At 41.4% G+C, this 19,407-nt stretch overlaps 1 protein-coding gene across 2 annotated transcripts in view; it reads left to right on the forward strand.

The window, feature by feature from the left end:
* Positions 1 to 278: 278 nt before the first annotated feature.
* Positions 279 to 19,407, forward strand: part of PAPSS2 (3'-phosphoadenosine 5'-phosphosulfate synthase 2) — an 81,278-nt gene continuing 62,149 nt past the window's right edge. For both annotated transcript variants that reach the window (XM_069461056.1, XM_069461057.1), the window contains exon 1: positions 279 to 476. In XM_069461056.1, coding sequence (XP_069317157.1) covers positions 450 to 476 — 27 coding nt within the window. In that variant the 5' untranslated portion in view covers positions 279 to 449. The remainder of the gene's footprint in view (positions 477 to 19,407) is intronic.

Raw genomic sequence — 19,407 nt, forward strand, 5'->3', positions numbered from 1 at the left:
AGGCAGGAAGACTGCCTTGAAGGGGTGCAGGGGTGGCGTGGGAGGTAGAGGATGCTCTGGGACCCTCTGAAGGGGGCGGGGGGGGGGGGAAGGCGAGAGCGAACTTGACCGCGGCTGCGCGCCGGGCGTGCCACTCTGCCGCCGGGACTGCAAGGTCTCGCCTGGAACCTGGGCTGGCGGAGCGCGCGCCCGCGAGTCCGGGGGCCGGGCCGGGGACCCCGCCCAGGCGGCGGCCGGGTCCCCGGGACTGGGCGCTGCTGACGGGGCCGACGGGGCGGAGAGGAGCGAGGCGGGAGGAGGAGTAGGAGAAGGGGGCTGGTCAAGGGAAGTGCGACGTGTCTGCGGAGCCCTTTTATACCTCCTTCCCGGGAGTTCGGCAGCCGCCACCGCAACCCGTGCGTCCTTCCCTCTCCGCTCCCAGGACCTGGGCTCTGCCGCAGCCAGCCAGCATGTCGGGGGTCAAGAAGCAGAAGACGGTAGGCTTCGGGTAGCCTGCCTTCCCTCTCCCCTCCAACCGCGCTCCGCCAGTTCCCCGGGTACCAGGCTCCCACCCTCCCCGAGACGAGGCGAGCCGCCGTGGCGCGGAATGAGTGTCGGGAGGAGGAGGAGGAGGAAGGGGAGGGAAAGGAGGAGGGCAAGACTTGGTCCGGGATTCCCCGGGCAGCCCTCGCCAGGCAGTCCCTCTCCGCCCCGCGCCTCTTTGGGACCTGCGCTGGTTGGGGTTGTCACGCCCGGGAGAGACCTTCTCGAGCTTGCAAGGCGGGTCTCGATCAAGAGCCAGGACCAGAGAAAGGAAAAGTCCCTTTCTTCCCCAAGAACGTTTCCAGATCCGCCCTTTCTGCCGTGGGATCCCCGCGCGAGCGGGCGGAGTGGGCGGTGGGCTGAGCGGTCTGATCCCTGGGCGCACGTCAGCGACAGTCGCTGGGGTTCTGTCTATGGAACCTCCTTGGAGTGGACTTTAATGATAGACTTTCATAAAGCAAACAGCAATTTTCTAGTCTAACTGGAGGAAATTGCATTTCTACACCGGCAGGATTTAACCCTCTAGCTCGATCCGGCTCCCTGTTACTATCCATCGGGTGGCACCTCGAGTTCAGTAATGGGGCGCGGGCGGGGGGTAGCCCTCGGTTTGGTGGAGTAAGAAGAGGGGACTGTTTTGAGGGGTCGTCGTTTTATCCAGAATTAATCTGGGCTGTCCTCGTTTAATGGAAAATATGAAGGCATGTCAAAGAGAAAAGTTCCCTTTCCATGTAGCAGCATGGGCGCCCATAAAGTTTGCATTCTTAAAAGTGGCAGCACTTCTATTGTCAATTATATCCTCATAAAGCTGGGAAAAAAAAAATGGCAGCGGTAGTCATAGACCCTTAGAGTCGGAAGGAGCTTTCTAGACAGCATTTGCGCTGCCCCAGCTGTGGCCGGGAAGCCTTGCTGAAGTCCCGCCCGGAAGTCTGGCTGCTGCACATTCATCTTTAGGCGCCACACTGCGAGTCCCATGTGATTGTGGTGGTTACCGAATGGGCTGACCGCTCTCAAATAGTCAGACTTGTGCTGGGCACAAGTAGGTGCCCAATAAATGTCTGTTCCTAGCCTTATGTAATGCGTATTGCTGAAATGTCTTTGAGGTGTATTTGTGGTGGGCTGGGGGAGATTAAGGAACCAAGTAGGAAAGGAGCATGGTGGGGCCATGCGGGGTCTTGAACAGCACGAGAAAGGGTAAGTGGGGTTTCAGGGGGCCACACTGGACCTGCAGGAGGGTCCAGGAAGAAGGTGGCATCAGTTTGGGAAGGGACAATAGTCATGGTCCAGCTAGCTGTCTTCTGTAGGGGTGATTTTAAAGTGAGGAGACTCATAGTATTTCAATATATTTTTAAAATAATGAAGGAAAATCACCCGTATTTTATTTCTATTTCATTTGATTAATTTCTGTAAAATCCTAAATGGTGTCTTCTAAATGACAAGCTGCTGTACCAGTAGCTTTTTATATCAGTGGGGTTTTAATTCTCACCTCACTGCTCACATCAATCATTCCTTCTCAGACTGGGTGTGGTGGCTCACGCCTGTAATCCTAGCACTCTGGGAGGCCGAGGCGGGCAGGAGGATTGCTTGAGGTCAGTATTGTATTTTCAGACCAGCCTGAGCAAGAGGAAGACCCCCATCTCTACAAAAAGCAGAAAAAGTAGCCAGGCATGGTGTCACATGCCTGTAGTCCCAGCTACTCGGGAGGCCGAGGCAGGAGGATTGCTTGAGCCCAGGAGTTTGAGGTTGCAGTGAGCTATGCTGATGCCACTGCACTCTAGCCTGGGTGAAACAGAGTGAAACCCTGTCTCAAAAAAGAAAAAGAAAAAAGTCCTTCTCAGTTCTGATGGGGGCTTTGTTGAGCATTAATAAGAAAGGGTGGGTGATCTCTCCCTTTCAAGCCTCCAGTCAGCAAAAGCCTGTGCAGTGGGGCATTTGAGAACAGGGATTTTACAAATTGGTCGTGGGGGCTCTGCACGGTTAAAACTGATGAGAAATTGGAGGGTTGGAAGGTTTGGTCTTTGTATTTACACATTTTGACCTTCTTTTTTTTTTATTGGGTGCGTGTATGTGTGTGTGTGGGTGTGTGTTTTATATAGTATTAAATTAACACCTGAAACAGCTAACTGAAACAGGACTTTTCTGAATTTTTATCTTAGCATAACACAGTTATAATCCAGGCACCAACACAAGTTCCCAAAAGGGCCAGAGAAATACTACTGGTACTATTTACAGCAAGCCAGCTATAGTGCATGTGAACTCTCTCAAGCTTTAAATGTTAATTCAAAATATGTTGTGTTTTTTTTTCCAAGATATATTTTAAAACCTTGTGAACCAAAACAAAACCTATCCACACATGTGACCTCTGAACTAATCAAGTATTTGAGAAGCGAGTCTTGCTGACCTCGGAAGCTAGCCTAGGAGTGAGGCTGGGCTGAGCTTTTTAGGAACTGTGGGAATCATGACCTTGCTTTCTGCATTGTCAACAGAGGGCAGCTAATTCACACAGCGCCACTACAGTAACTTCAAATATTTGTTGAGCCCCTACTGTGTGCCAGGTGGGGTACTGGGGTTGGGGAGAGGGCAGGGCACACCTTTTCCAGGATTTTTTTTTTTTTTTGCCACACTCTCTAGATGAATATAGCCTTTCAGTTCTGACCACTCCAGGAAGAGAACATAGTTTAGGTTTAAATGAAATAGTGTAGGATGATTTTATCATAAGCTTGAGGAAAAAATGAAATGTTCTTTTATAAAGGAAGGTAGCACATTCCTTCTGTGCTAGGCATCCTTACCATGGAAACCAAAGAAACAGCTAGCACTCACATCCCTCCCTTCCACCCTTGCCTTACCTCGGACCCTGGCCACCCTCCCACCTCCACCCCCTATACACACACACACACACACAGACACCCAGGAGCAGGACGCAGGCAGACGGCCTGTGGACGACTAGGAGGGAGGGAGGCAAAGGCGTGGGTCCTTCCTTTGCATCACTTCTTGGGTTAGCACTTTTCAAGGCCCACAGACAATGTTGTTATGTTCTGGAGATACCCAATCTAAAAAACTTGAGACATTAAATTGTTTCCTAGAAGATCAAATAAGCCAATGGTTGGGAAGGAATGAAAGGGTATTCAAAACTCTAAAGCTCTCTAGAGTTGTCAATAATTATCTACCTTTTCATTACTTTTAGAATTCTATATAATAACCACATTATTTCCCTGGGAGTAGCTACTTTTAAAACTATCTAAAGATGTTACCTAAGGTAAGACATGAATTTTTCGATGAGTAACCATTGGAAGGAGGCAGAAACAAGCACTTCTGGAGGCCAGGCGCTCAGACACACTGAGTGTCACCTCATCTCCACTGCATGCCTCGTCTCAGGGAACAGCATTATCTCTAGGGGAGGACAGAGGCCAGCGGCAGGGCACGACTTAAATTCAGGTCTGTGGAACATCAGAACTCGTTTCCTTGCTCCCTCTGCACCTCCTTTTCAGGCCATAACCTCTCTGGCCCACAGTTTCCTTGTCTGTAAAATGGAGGTAATAATGACTGCCCCTTACAATTGTCCTGAGGCGTAAATAACCCCTAAAAAGTGTCTTGCGTGGTGTCAGACCCAGAGTTGGTGCCAGAGATGCAGTAACCACTGTTACTGTTATTATAAAACTATGCTGTCACGGCGTGGCATACATAAGGAGCAAAAAGCATGGGTCACATTGTTTTAAAGGCTAAGTAAAAGACAGCCATCAGAATATTTAATAAGGAAAAACAAAAGCAGAAGTGTGGAGGGGAAATGTAAATCCTTATTGTAAAAAGCTTGGGAGGAGACACAGGTTGACACAAACTCTAGAGGTACCAAAGTAACCCCAATATCAACAGGCTGTTGGCAGCAACACTGGCTAGGAAGATAATCTATATGTAAGGTAAATATTGGATTAAGTTCTCTCCACCCTTCCGGTGTCTTCAACTGTTTCTAGATCTACTTTAAAACTAGTGCTTCCAGCCTGCCACAGAGGGGCATGCCTGTGGTCCCAGCTATTCCTGAGGCTGAGGCTGGAGGATCGCTCGAGCCCAGGAGTTTGAGGCTGCAGTGAGCTATGATTGCTCCCGTGAATAGCCACTGCACTCCAGCCTGGGTGACACAGAGAGATCCTATCTCAAATAAATAAATAAGTTTTCTAATTCATGCGATCACCTATTATTAGATCATCTATTCGAATTTTAGTACAGTTAAAGATAATTGCAGTTAACTCTGAGTTTTATGTCTCTCTGAGATAGTTATCTTTGTCTTTCATCAGTTTTCTGTTAGCACACGTGGCTCCACAGAGTGGTTTGCTAGGGGGATAATTAGGCTTAGCTCTACGTGGAACATTTAGGGAATGAGAGTCTGGGAAAGGAATCAGTGATGTTAAGCTCAGTCCCAGGAGAGTTCTGTTTATTTCAAAGGCTATCACTAAATAGTAATGGACACTCATTAGTCTTTGTGTTTGGAAGTGTTAGGAAAACTCAAGGTAAATAAACATAAATATAATGGTAGCTCAGTAGAGCTTTTAGCCCCTTGAGTGATCCATCCCTTTGACAGCTGAAATAGCAGATGTGCCCAGCACCTAGCATAGAGCCTGGCACAGAGTATATGCTCCATATTTGTTGAATAAATGAATGAATAAATGGCTACAGAATTCATTACAGGATGAATTTGTTCTTAGGATCCATATTTTTCTTAGATTCCTCACTCTCCCCTCTTATTTGTTTGTTCTTGTGTGCTTGGTTATTTTTGACTTGATATTTGTCATTACTGCTGAAAAATTACTTGTAGGGATTCTTAGAGGCTTAGAATGAATGGCCTTTTTTTTCCCCCCAGAAAGGATTTGCTTTTGTTTCTGCCAGGTGTGTGGCCACACTCCTAGTCTGGGAGTGCTTTAACTTAAATTCACCACTTTTTTTAGACCACCCAGGTGATGTGAATTTGGATTGCAATTTTGCACACACAGGGCCAGCTTGTGAACACAACTTCCCGGGGACCCCTCCTTACATACACTTTCTGTGCCAAGGCTACTGTCCTTGAGGTCTGTTGCAGTGGGAGGTGGGCTTATTCCAGTTCACCCTTATTGTTAGGGTGCAGGTCTTAGGAGCCCAGCTTAATGTGAGGAGGGCCTGTTTATTCTTCCCACCTGGGTGGGTTCTGGGCTTTGATTTCTGTTCCACTTCCCCTAGTGAGGCTGTCAAAATCAGTTCAAATATGTCCCATAAGGATAAAAGTGCCTCTCTACTTTCTTACCTCTTTGAGCTTCTACTTTCCCCTAGATTTTGGCCTGGCAAAAATTTCTTACTATTTTATCAGCTATTTGCTATTTTTAATTAGATTATTTTACAACTAGCATTTTTAGTTATTTTCAGTGGAAGGATCAATCTGAATAACCTAACCCGTCTGCTGGAAATGGAAACCTCTGCCTCTTTTTGGTTCCAATGAATCATTAATGTGTCCTGTCATACCTGCACCCTCCCAGCCCTGGGCCACTCTCATAAAGGGGGCACTTTATGAACTTCAGTCAGATAGCTAGTCAGAAATATTTAATTTAATCCTTTTATCCCTACAAAGTGCAACAGCCTGGGGTGGGGAGTGCTCGCCACGTCTTGGTGGCCTCTGCCCGTGCAGGCATCTTTAGAGACTCACCTCGTCATGTCTGATCCTCAGCGCATTCCAGTTCAAGTGCATTCCTGTTTGAAAGGCCCCTTCAGTTTCAACAACTCTGCTTGCTTTTTCCATGCACTGCTGGGTACCCTGAATTCATTTTCTTGCTCTAGTGTGACTCTAGGGCTGTGGGGGAAACTTGGTGGAGCTGGTTAAGGTTTTTGAAACTTCCTCGCCACTCCCAGAAGTGTGGCAACCAGGCTCCCGCTTTGGCGTGACCACGTGGAAACTCTGAGGAGCTCTGGGGACTGTTGAGGTCCACCCATGCCTCTTCTCTGAGCCCTCTACTTTCAGAGCCCCCAAGTCTAGTTAGCCTCCCTCTCCCCCAAACCCAGCACCTGGGGCAGGATACTACCCCTTTTTTCATGCTCACACTGGTGCCTAAGCCCCCTTTGGATCCCTTCTAGTAAAGATTAAATAAAGCTTTCCAGGAAGGTTCGTTGGTTCATCGTAAGTGTTGGATTTGTTACAAATTTGGTCTTCTTGTTCCTCTTTCCTGCCTTTTTGATGACCAAATATTTATTTTTCAATTTAGAATAAATTGGTGCACAAGGTAGAAATATTTTTCTCTTTGTAAAAGAGCCACTGTATCAAAAGTTGAAATGTAACTTGCCTCTGATGACACATGGTGTGTAAAATGGATTCTATCAGTTGGCTGGTGTGACTTCCTTTAAAATCTTATCAGCATCGAATTCTGCGTTTCAAATTTACTCCTGGAGTTGAGTGTGCTATGATTGGTATGGTGAAAGCATGACTGAGACGTAAGTGTGCCAGACTCACTACGTCTAGCACCAAATATTAACTTTGAACAATAAAAGTATATAGCCTCTGACCTGTTGTAAAGCTTTTAAAAACAGATAAATTTATCAAATGCTGCATCATCATTAGTAATGATCATTTCTATTTGCTTTAAATATCTAGTTAACCTCTGCTTTATATTTTTTAATTATGAAAAATATTGATTTTTATCTACCGAGCATCTATGTCCAACCTAATAAAACTATAATTACTTTTATTAAAAAAATCATGCTGGATGTGTGTTTTTAAAATCATTTGCAGATTTTGCTTATCAACTTAAACCACCTACTATAAAATCTGAGATTTTATCCCTATGGACCTCGTTCATCTACACCCTTCCCCCATCAGTATTGATTTATGGCTCATTCATGCCTTTCCAGTTACCAGGAAAATCAGCAACTCAAGACATTAGCGATAATTTATATTTTTGTATTTTTGCTAGTGTTAAAAACCTGAATTCACTTTTTGGTCCTCTGCTGGTGGACTCATGTATGTTACTTTTTCTTAAAGTCTCTAAAATCCTTTCCTTTTTTAGTTTCTGTCGAAATCCTCACTTATGTATTTGTTTACTTCATTCACTCAACAAATACTCACTGAATAACTAAACCAGGAATTCTGCTTGTCATAATTAATAATAGCTACTAAAGCCTTATGTTCTTTAATTATAGTTTTTAGTTCATTCAAACTGTCTTTAAGTCTGTTCTAAACACAGTATTTGCTTTTTCTAATTGAAGGGCTCCACCCACAACCTTCATATTCTCTCAACCTTCTGCCCAGTAAATCTTGCAGTGGCCTTGAGCCAAAAGCAATAAAATTCCCGACTGACTTTCCATACATTTTTTTCATTCTTTTTTCTACTCAGTTAACTTTTGAAATTATTTACTCTTTATTCAAGCTGTCCCTACTTTAAAAATTTGTGTATATGTGTATGTGTGTGTGTACGTGAGTGTGTCTTTTAAAAAGAGTCGAATGTTTTACTTCTGGAAGGAAAATTAAAAGCTCACCTTCTTCAACCCTTTATATTAATATTACGGTTGACACACAGCGTTTAAGAGCTTTGTTATGCCCCATGGCCGCCTCCTGGCTGACCGGTTGGTGACACTACCAAAAAGCTAGAACTCCGATCACCTTATCATACACCCAGCGCTTTTTTCTTCATTACATGTCCTTTGAAAGTGTCCCTACCCATTTACTACAGCTTTATTTTTTTCTTTTATTCACAAAGAAATATTCACCATAAATAAATACTCCTTTCCCGTTGGTTTATCAGAGAGTCACGATTACGCTCTAATTAGCCTTAGCACTTTGTCCTGGCGTTCTGGAGATAGAAGAGACCAAAGAGCAGTATTTGAAAGATGTACATTGACTATTTTGAAATATTTTTGATTGGCCAGCCTGTTTCTCTTTTGAAAATTCAACCCACTCCCTTCTTACTCCGTCTTGCTTAAATCTTCTCAAATGGTTTAATCATTTTATCAAAAAAGGAGATGCCAATGATTACACAGCAGGCTGTGCAGATAAAACTATGTTAGGTGAAGGGTTGGACCAAGTCCAGATACACACTAGAGAGTCCGTTCAGTTTTATTCCTAAATCTATCCATTTGCATTGTTTCCTAAGTTCCTGAAGTACCGTAAAGTCAATTACAGTAATCACGTGGTCCTGCCAAGCAAATCTACCTAAATTGCTCTATCCCAATAGAGAGTCTTTTCCTAAATCATATGAGTAATTAGAGCCATGGGGGTTACTAATACTACAGTGTTTTGAGTAGTTGTATTAGCACTAAAAAAACAACTAAATCATAACTAAAACATTTTTGTATTCATCCCAGGTGTTTAAGTTAGCCATACAAATAAGTAGAAATCAAGTAACACCTAGGCATTAAAATTCACCTGGGGAATTTACATAATTATCTGAAGTTTTCCCTTTTAGAATATGTTTTGTTAGAAAATTCCTACTCTGTTGTGACCTGTTTATTGCCAACACTTATTGAACACTGTCCTGTGCATTAACTCATTCAATCTTCACCATCTCCTGAAGCAAGTTTGTAAATAGTCAGAAGGGAACTCATTTATCTGAAATGAGTCTTTAGAGAGTTACCCTAAGGAGAAGCTAAAATCTTACTAGCTTCTCTGCGTTAATGAATTGTTTATTTCATAGAGGGAATGAGACTTAAATGCCAACTACCCAACTTGGATTAGGTAATTAGTAACGTATCACTGTTTCATTTGTAAAATATTTTGGCAGCCCTCTACCGCTAATATCTCAAGATAATAATAATGAATTCTATTTAGAGACATTCTCCAGTGCTTTTTTAAAAAAGAATAAATGGCCTAAATTAGCAAATACATGTTACCCTCAAGATCACTTATATTTCTTTCCTTATGATAACATAAGGTGAATAATTGGAAAATAAATTTTCTTTGTTCTCAGACTCAACAAGTATAGGTAATGGTTTTCGTTGCTTAGCCTTACTGCCATGCCAGCATTCAGCAAATGTGAACAGAAAGATTTGTTTCCGCTAAAGCTGCTATACTTGAGCCAAGTTGTAATTATGATTTGTAGATGATAGAAAGTGAAGTAGGCCACCAATGCATTTCTTCACACAATAAAAATTTGACCCAACTGAAGATCAAGGCTTAAGGATGTTGGCAACCAGATAATGCTTCCATTTCATTGGGATCAACGAGGGGTGCCTAGAAATCATGGAATTGCAAAAGGACCTTCCATGATATTTGGAGTTGTCTCATTCTATCATATAGGTCAGGGAAGTCCAGATTTTCAGCAGTCCTGGGCCAGCATCTCAGTGGTGGGTGCCGGAAGGTCCAGATTCCCACCCCCAGGAGACCATTGTGTAAGAAGATGGTGCCCATGCTCAGGCGGGGAGGGTGGCATTGGTTGGGTGTATCTCAGGAATGAAGTTGAAGTCTTTTACTCAGAGGGGTTGTGTTATCTAAATGAAGAGAACAGGAATGACTGCATAGAAATTGAATCACAGAATCTGTGTCTTTACAATGGGATACAAAATTCTGTCAAAAGAATGTGTTGTCTCTGCACAGTTGGCCACAGGCAGTGAATGGAAAAATCTGGGGTCAGCATTAATACTTGGCTTCTTCAATTTTCTTTTCAGTATTGGGGCTGTGATAAAAAGCCCTTTAAGCACCACATTACATTACTAATTCTCGTTGACATCATAAACTCCCTTGGGATTCAGGAAAGCACCTTGTGTATCCAACTGGGTTCTCCAGATAGGGGAAGCAAACAGGCACTGATCCAGGGACTGTCTGTACAGTATGCCATCTCAGCCTCACCGTAACCTAGCAAGTAGTTGCTGTTCTTATCCCTAATTTTTAGTTGAGAACTCTGAGGTTTATTGAGGTTACGTAACTCGTCTCAGGATGCACAAACCTAAGTGGCAGAGCTGGAACACAAATTCCATGTTTTCAATCATTTTTCTTTCCTTTCCTTTTCTTTCCTTTTCCCCCTTCCCCTTCCCCTTCCCCTTCCCCTTCCCTTCCCTTCCTTTCCCTTTCTTCAGTTAATGTAACACGTAATGGATACTATGGCTGTGAGAATGAAGAAGAATCTTTTGATTATTTAAACATGCATTTTAATTTTGTCTTTGTGGATGCTGATTAATGCAGTGAAGAAATGAAAAAAATCATGTGGTCGCTTTTGAAAGTGATAGTCCTCAGGGGCTTTTGGGAATGTTGTATAATCTTTAGAAGATGTGGATTTTAGCAAATGCCGTTAAAAGTCAATAAATGTTAGTTTGGATGAGGCTCTGCAGCCAGTTTCAAGAACAGTAGTCTTTGGAATCGAACCCAACATTTCACCTTAAGAATACAAGGCTTCAGTGTTCTAGTGGGTGAATGCATGCACTCAAGAGTAAGTATCCTTAGAAATAATTGCAGTGACTTACACGTAACTCTAGACCCTGCCTTGTTCATTATGTGAGTGCTGCACAGTTGAGCATTCATGAGTTACAAGTTCCCAAAGCCCCCAAAGCTATGAGCCTGTTCTCTGGATGTACTAGAGGTTTCAGCAGCATTTCCACAGCTCAGCACAGAATTTTAATCTTTCATGGGTTCAAGGAGCCTGTGTCACATACCCAGCCTCGTTACCAGAACCAATTGGGAAAGAATATTAAGAAACTACACAGAGCTAACAAAGCACAGCCTGCAGTGGGACACCAGGAGGGCTGGTGTGAGGAAGGGCAGCTAAGACCTGTGTTGAACGCTATAATTGTGTGGGTTTAAGCATCTTCTGAATGCAGTTACACATTTCAGGAGGCTCTATTTGATGTGTGCCACCTCCCTGTATCATAGTGGAGTTCCTCTGGGTATGCATGATATCTTTCTTCCATTATGTTCATCAAGACTTATGCATACAATCTTCTTATCCTAGTAGCTCTACATAATAGGTAGTTGTGTGTATTACAAGTCATAGATGAGGACACTAAAATAAAGAGATGAGATAAATTCCCTGCAGTCTTCTTGTGGGCCAATATAATTAGCAGAGGCAACCCAAGGTTGCCAAGTTCAGTGGCCTAGTCCTATGTTCTGTCTCTGAGAACAGATGCAGACTCAGCGATATCTGAATGATGTCCGGAATGAAGAGTTTCTTATTAGGATTTCACCAAGTTCATTGTGTGTTGTGAGACATGATATGGCTTCATTTTCAAGGGGAGATCTAATGTTGTAAATGCTGTAACATGAAAATTACGTGATTTCCCTAATTATAAATATTTTTGTATGCTTCTAAAAAACTGACACATGGCCGGGCGTGGTGGCTCACGCCTGTAATCCTAGCACTCTGGGAGGCCGAGGTGGGCGGATCGTTTGAGCTCAGGAGTTCGAGACCAGCCTGAGCAAGAGCGAGACCCCATCTCTACTAAAAATAGAAAGAAATTATATGGACAGCTAAAAATATGTAGAAAAAATTAGCCGGGCATGGTGGTGCATGCCTGTAGTCCCAGCTACTCGGGAGGCTGAGACAGGAGGATCCCTTGAGCTCAGGAGTTTGAGGTTGCTGTGAGCTAGGCTGACGCCACGGCACTCACTCTAGCCTGGGCAACAGAGAGAGACTCTGTCTCAAAAAAAAAAAAAAAAAAAAAAAAAAACTGACACATGATCCTTGAAATAGTGAAAGTTGTATGTTCAAATTTTTCAATTTTTTTTTTTGTGTATATGTTTGTCTTTTTTTTTTTTTTTTTTTTTTTTTTTTTTGTGAGACAGAGTCTCACTCTGTTGCCCGGGCTAGAGTGCTGTGGCATCAGCCTAGCTCACAGCAACCTCATACTCCTGGGCTCAAGCGATCCTCCTGCCTCAGCCTCCCGAGTAGCTGGGACTACAGGCATGAGCCACCATGTCTGGCTAATTTTTCTATATATGTATTTTTAGCTGTCCATATAATTTCTTTCTGTTTTTAGTAGAGACGGGGTCTCGCTCTTGCTCAGACTGGTCTCGAACTCCTGAGCTCAAACAATCCGCCCACCTCGGCCTCCCAGAGTGCTAGGATTACAGGCGTGAGCCACTGCGCCCGGCCTATATGTTTGTCTTGATGAGAACACTGGGAACGAAACTGTTTCTTTGCTGCTACTGTATCCTGGGTTGCCTTCTTATTTCCAGGGAACATAAAAATGCTGAAGCCACGTCTGTCTACATATCACCCTGGCTGAGCTTTGTGTATAGTTGCAGATAAAACGTAGAAACAGTTACTACATAAAAAAGTTGATATAGACAGAGGCTTAAGGAAAGAGAAGAGTATAAGTGTTAATGAGCTGTCTTGGGGAAACCTGGTCTTGTGGACCAGGGCTTTGCAAATTACGTCATGTGGGCCAAATCCAGTCTCCTGCCTATTTTGGTAGGCCTGTAAGCTAAGAATAGTTTTTACATTTTTTAAATTTTTAAATTTTGTTTATCTTCATTTTCTTTTTTTAGAGACAGGGTCTCACTCTGTCACCTAGGCTAGAGTGCAGTGGTGTGATCAGAGCTAATTGTAACCTCAAACTCCTGGGCTCAAGTGATCTTCCCACCTCAGCCTCCTGAGTAGCTAGGACTGCAAGCATGTACCACCATGCCTGGCTAATTTTTTAAAATTTTTCTAGAGACAGGATCTCACTATGTTGCCCAGGCTGGTCTTGAACTCCTGGCCTCCAGTGATCTTCCTGCCTTGGCCTCCCAAAGTGCTGGGATTAGAAGTATGAGCTACCATGCCCAGGTGGTTTTTACATTTTTAAAAGGTTGGGGGAAGAGAAAATCAAAGGAAGAATTATATTTAATGACACATGAAAAGTATATGAAACTCAAATTTCAGTGTCTATAAATAAAGCTTATTGAAACATGTGATACCCATTCATTTACACACTGTGGCTGCTTTCACAGCAGGGATGGGTATTTTTGACAGAGACTGAGAAGCCTGCAAAGCTGAAGATACTGACTATCCAACAGGCTAAGAAAAGTTTGCCACTTCCTGTTGCAGACAGTGGGGGCCACTGTTCAGTTCTGACTTGCTTAGGCCAGTGGCCTGTCAGCATGTCACTCTATGCGTCTGAGTTCAGAGAGCTGATTCCTAGCTGTATGTCATGAGTCCTAGTGAATGGCCATTGTTTTGTTTAAAAAATATGCATATTTTTAAAAGTTCTATGGAACTCACTATTATGTTGACTGTAATGATATTATCGAGGTTATTGTTTGTTAATTACAACATGCTCTTTGTAAAGATCTGTGGGATTTTCTTTATATTCTCTTCATAAAGATGCATGGGAAAAATTTCTGTCTAGTCTAAGTACTTGGAAGGGTTCTATTTTTCTGAGGTTTCTTTTCTTTCTTTTTTTTTTTTTTTTGGTATAATCCCTTTGGAAATTGTGCATCCTGTGATTGTCCAGGTTGCTCCCCTCGAGATGCCTGCGAGAAAGCTCAGAAACGAGTGTTTGGTTTGCTTTTGTTCTTTGCACTATCGTCAGTGCTTGGTACCATTTCATTTTATACCCCTAGTTTGTTTCTCTTTTCCTTTTCTCATCCTTCTGATTCATGAGCTTTTGCTATGCTTTAGGTATCTTCAGGTGTCACTGAACATTTTTGGGAACCATGTAGAACATTTTTTAAAAAATATAAAATTAATAATAAGAGGCATCTGAATTTTAATTCCAGAACATCACAGAGCTCTCCATGACCGTCCTACCTCAGAGAGCCTTTTCCTTCTGCCTCTTATCTTGGACCTGTCCAGGGCTCTGTGAGCGCAGAGCCTAGAGCATCCCATGAAATGCTCATTGAGGGCTTTGTGGTCTAATATTCTACCCTTTCTGGAGACTTACAAATAAACCCCTTTAATGTGGATAAAGACACAGATCAGAGATTCTTTATCTAGAGTCCAGAGAATTCACGAGGCTTGTAAACTTAGATGGGAAAAATATTTTTTTATAACCTATAACAGAAATTTAGCGCTTCGTTCAATTATGGACAGAGGCAACAAACCACAGCAATATTAGCAATACTTAGGATTATGTCACCAATAGAAACCACAGATATTTTCATGTCACATTATAGTGAACCCCTTCTAGAAACTGACTTATAACACCCTTTTAGTCACAGTGTTGGCACTCGCTCTTATCATTGTAGTATTATCTCTTTCTATAAAACAAGGAGTGTATACGCCCTTATAAAATAATTCTCTTGCTTTACACCCTATCAACTCTTGATATTTTCTAGTGAGAAATTAAATAAAAACCTACCTCTTCACAGTCTTTGCATTTTGGTTTGTAGTCAAAAGATTTGAGTAATTGAATTTTCAAAACTTGATATGTATGTATTTCATAAATTTGGAATTGGACAAAAAGTACAAATGCTACCACAGGTTAATGACATAACACCTTTCATGTTCTGTGGCTTGAACAGTGTTGTTGTTTCTACTAAGTCAAGCACATTTAACGTTCATGTAGAGGAAAGCCAAGGTGCATGTGAGAATATAATTTTCTGCTATTGTGTATGTGTGATAAGTCCCTGGTTAGAATTCACTTACACCTGCCTGAGTTTTATGCTTTCTTGTGTTCCATTCATTACTCTTGTATTCTCAACGCTTCTCTTAATTTAGTGAGATCTGAGGGGGACCTTAGAGATCATGTGGTCCAGTATTTCTCAACCCTGCTAAGTTTCACAAAACATTGATTCCTGGACCCCACCCCCAGAGAATATGATTGAGTTAGTCTGTGTTGGGGCATGGGTGTGGTCTTTAAAAGCTAGCTACGAGGTTCCTTATTTCAGCCAGGCTTGAGAACCACAGCCTAACCTAATCCTTCACCACACAAACAGGAGCATTGTCACATGCCTGAAGGCCACCAGCTAGTATTCTCTACTTCAGAATGCTATTGGCCCTTTCCATATTTCTTAAAAAATGTAAAGCTATTTCCCAGCTAATGTAGACTTCTGCGATCACCCCATTCCTCTTGGAATATTTACAATTAAATATTCCAGCTGGAACATCTTAAAGCTTGCTATCCTGGTTTTACTGTTACCTAATGAGAAGACAGCTTTCTGGAAAAACCTGGAGACCATCCCTTCTTAATCAACTGTTCTTGACTACGGTGACTATCTCTGGAAATCTGCCCCATGTCCTTATCACCATATGACAGTGGCTTACATAAGTGGCTTGCAATTCTTCAGAATGGAAGTCTCCAGACCTCACTGTTGAACATTGTATAGACCAATGGGAATAAATCTAAAAGAATTCCCTTGTTACATTTGATAGACATGAGTATTAAAGACTCACACTTGGAAGAACCCTCTAAAAATGGAACTGCTCTTCTTTTGTGAGTTCTCAGTATAATTCTAGCATTTCTGGGAGAAATACATTAGTGGACAGAAATAGGCCCACTTATACATTTCATATCTATCACCTAAATCTTAGAATGAATCAAATTAATTCATAATCTTTTTATCTTTCCACCCAAGCTAATAAGTTTCATGACTTGATTCATCTGATCATGAGTTTTGGCCAACTTTATTTCATTTGGTTTAAAAATTAACATGTTGCATATGTAGCACTTATTTTCACAGAGATTATTCATTTTTAATGCAGTAAACAAAAGAAAAGGCAGATATTTAACATGGATAGTTAGGCTTTCAAAGATTAGATGACTCAAGGTAATGGAAATTCTTAGGTTTTATGATTTACAGGGTTTTATTTATTTATTTTTTTTTTAAATTTTTCTAGGACAGCAGCTTTTTGTTTTTGTTTTTTGTTTTCCTTCAATATTATTTTGAAGTGAATTTGGTTATAACTATTTGGAAAGATATATGCCCAAATCTAAAATAAATGTACATTTTTCCTTTCCCTTTAATTCTCCTACATAACTATCAGGATGGAAAATAAATTTCAGAATAATTGGGACCAAAAATGACAGAGCCCAAGTGGCCTGGCATCTAGGAACCAGGGTGAATATGAAGGACAAGGGAATTTTACACCAAGCTCTCTCCTCAGCCCTCTGCAGAAGCAGCATGTAAAGCTAAGTGAACTGCCTCCCCAAGGAAGCTCTGTGTGCCTCTTTTGAATCATCTTCAATTTCCTAGGCAATATAATCTCAAAATTTTGTACAGTAAAGCCCCTTCATCAAGTTACAACTGAAAAGCTGTCCACTCTCTCTTTATTGGATAACAGCATTCACTACATAAGTTTTATATTATCACATATGTGTGCAAGTGACTTGTACTTTGAACCCCTCCATATCTAAGGTCATAGGTCAGTAGCTACGAAAGAATGGAGATTAAAATAACATATGATGACAGAGCTGAGCAAACAATATTTTAAAAGAGATATGCTTAGCCTTGTGAATAAAGATAAGCACTTTAATGTGTATTTTAAGAACTGATTTTAAAAAGAAGAGGATTGATAGAGCAAAGATTTTAGCATTAAGAAAACCCTTAGAATTATAAGAAGAAAACACAGATCCTTCATAATCTCAGAATGGAGAAGATCTAAGTGTGACACAAACTCAGATAACATCAAAGTGATTTTGCCTATAAAACATTTTAAAAATTACATTCCAAAATTTTTTTCAAAATTAAAACAAAGCCAAAAGACAAACAACAACCTAAGAGATAATTGTAAGATATAGGTCTATTTTCCAAAATATAAAGAGTTCCCGCAAATCAGTATTAAGAAAATCAGCAATTCATTATCCCGGCATGGTGGCGTATGCCTGTAGTCCCAGCTACTTGGGAGGCTGAGGCAGGAGAATCCCTTGAGCCCAGAAGTCTGAGGTTGCTGTGTGCTATGATGACACCACTGCAGTCTAGCTGGGGCGACAGACTGAAACTCTGTCTCAAAAATAAATAAATAAATAAATAAGACAATTCAATAGAAATAATGTGGGAATGAATTTGGAATTTCAAAGAAAAGGAAATATAAATGGCTCTGAAACATATGAAAAATGTTCAATCTCATCCATTATAAGAAATGCAAATTAAAAGTATGAGATTTAATTTTCACCTATCAGACTGGCATAGGTAAAAATTTTAGCCAATATGTTGTATTGGCCAGCGTGTGAGAGTGAACAGGCACTCTCATACATTGCTAGCAGAGATGTATATTAGTATGACCTCCATAGAGGATATTTGGAAATAGCTATCAAAACTAAAATTAAAATGAGCATATTCCTTGAGCTAGCAATTCAAATGCTAGCACTGTTTTTCAATGGAGATTTTGCAAATGGGTAAGATATACATGCAAGGACATTCCTGGCATCATTTAGTAACAAAAAGTTGGAAACAACCTAAATATAAATCAATAGGAGGATTGTTTAAGTACATATTCTGTATGATTTTATTATTATAGTATATCTATAATTCAGGCTAATTTGCAACTATTAAAAAAGATTGAGGTATTCCCTGAATGTATCAATATGGAAAGATTGCCAAGCATTATCTGAAGTAAAAGAGGCATACTGTAAAACAGTGTCTATAGTCTAGTAACATTTGGGAGAAAAAAGAAATAGATACCTATGTTTATAAATGCTTAGATTAGAATATGTCTAGAAGGATACATAGTAAACTAATAGTACTATTGCCTCTAGCAAAGCGAACTGAGTGACTGGGTAGGAGATTTACTTTTCAAAAAAAAAACTTTAAAAATATATACATAATGTACATAGTCAAAAACTGTGAAGGGTTTGAGATTTTATCCCATTTGCAACCTAATAAGTTAACCTGCTATAGTTACATGGATGCTGGCAGGAAACATGAGACTTCTGGGTCAGAGACAAAGAACCTCATTAACTCATGGCGCAGCAAGCAGTGTGAGCATCAGCACGCATGTCAGTTTCCCTTGCCCCCAACTCCCAAAAGAGTGACATGGATGCATCTAGATGGATGCCTGTACAAGCAGTGAGTTCCTTTACATGAGAGGAACCCTAAGCTTAGGGAACCTGAACCTGAGCCTAAAAGGGCAGTAAGCAGGCTGGCCCTTTGCTCTGGAGGGAAGTGGTACCTCTGTCCCTCAAGGCTGTTTTACTATACAGACATCCTTGAAAAGATAGTCTGGAATAAATGGCAGTTAGCACCTCACTCACAATATATGCAGAGACACAAGAGATCTATGGAGAGTTGTCTATCTGTTATTTATCTATTTGTAAATATGCACATGCATATATATATATATACACACACACATACATATACATACATTTATGAAGTTTAAAGGCTAATAGTAACTCCTGATACTTTGCAGCTTTTCACTAAGCTATATGCAGAGTGTAGAAGGGCTGTCTGCAAAGTATCCAACCAAATAAAGACATTTATTATATTAACAATGACTGGACACTTTCTGGACAGCCCTCGTATACATTAGTTATTGGTTAGATTATTAGGCCAGGGTCCAATGTCCCTAACTCTACCCAGAGCAAAGGTCACTTTGATCACAAATTCCAGGGTCGTACCTAGTCTGCTATCTGCAAGGACAAGTTATTTGTTAGAAGGAGTCCCAACCAAAGGTGAGAACATGAATGAGTCAGCACAATTTATCTTCCACTACTGTAACAAACAACTCTAGTTGTCACTTTGGGCACTTGCCTTATTAAAGGGGGACTTGTAATACTCTCAGATTTGGGCACTAGATCCGTTACTATTTTCTTTAGCACTGGAGTGAGACTTCCTTTATTTGGTTTCATTCTAGCTCGGTTTCACACTGAAGTCAATTTGAAGTCTGTGCTTTACAAGTGTGAATTGAGAATGGGGGTTGGGGGTTCTTGGCTTTGGCACCTGGATAACAAAGTATCCCAGGAACAAGCTTTCATTCATCAACAGAATACACTGGATTTCTGTCTTACAGTTCAGGGTGGTCTGTAGAGGGATGAATTAGCATCCTGTTAGAAAGGTGCTGGGCCCCTCCTGAGTCACTTCAAATGCCCTCTGTT

Source organism: Eulemur rufifrons, chromosome 28, assembly GCF_041146395.1.
Source record: "Eulemur rufifrons isolate Redbay chromosome 28, OSU_ERuf_1, whole genome shotgun sequence".
In the NCBI taxonomy this organism is placed as follows: domain Eukaryota; kingdom Metazoa; phylum Chordata; class Mammalia; order Primates; family Lemuridae; genus Eulemur; species Eulemur rufifrons.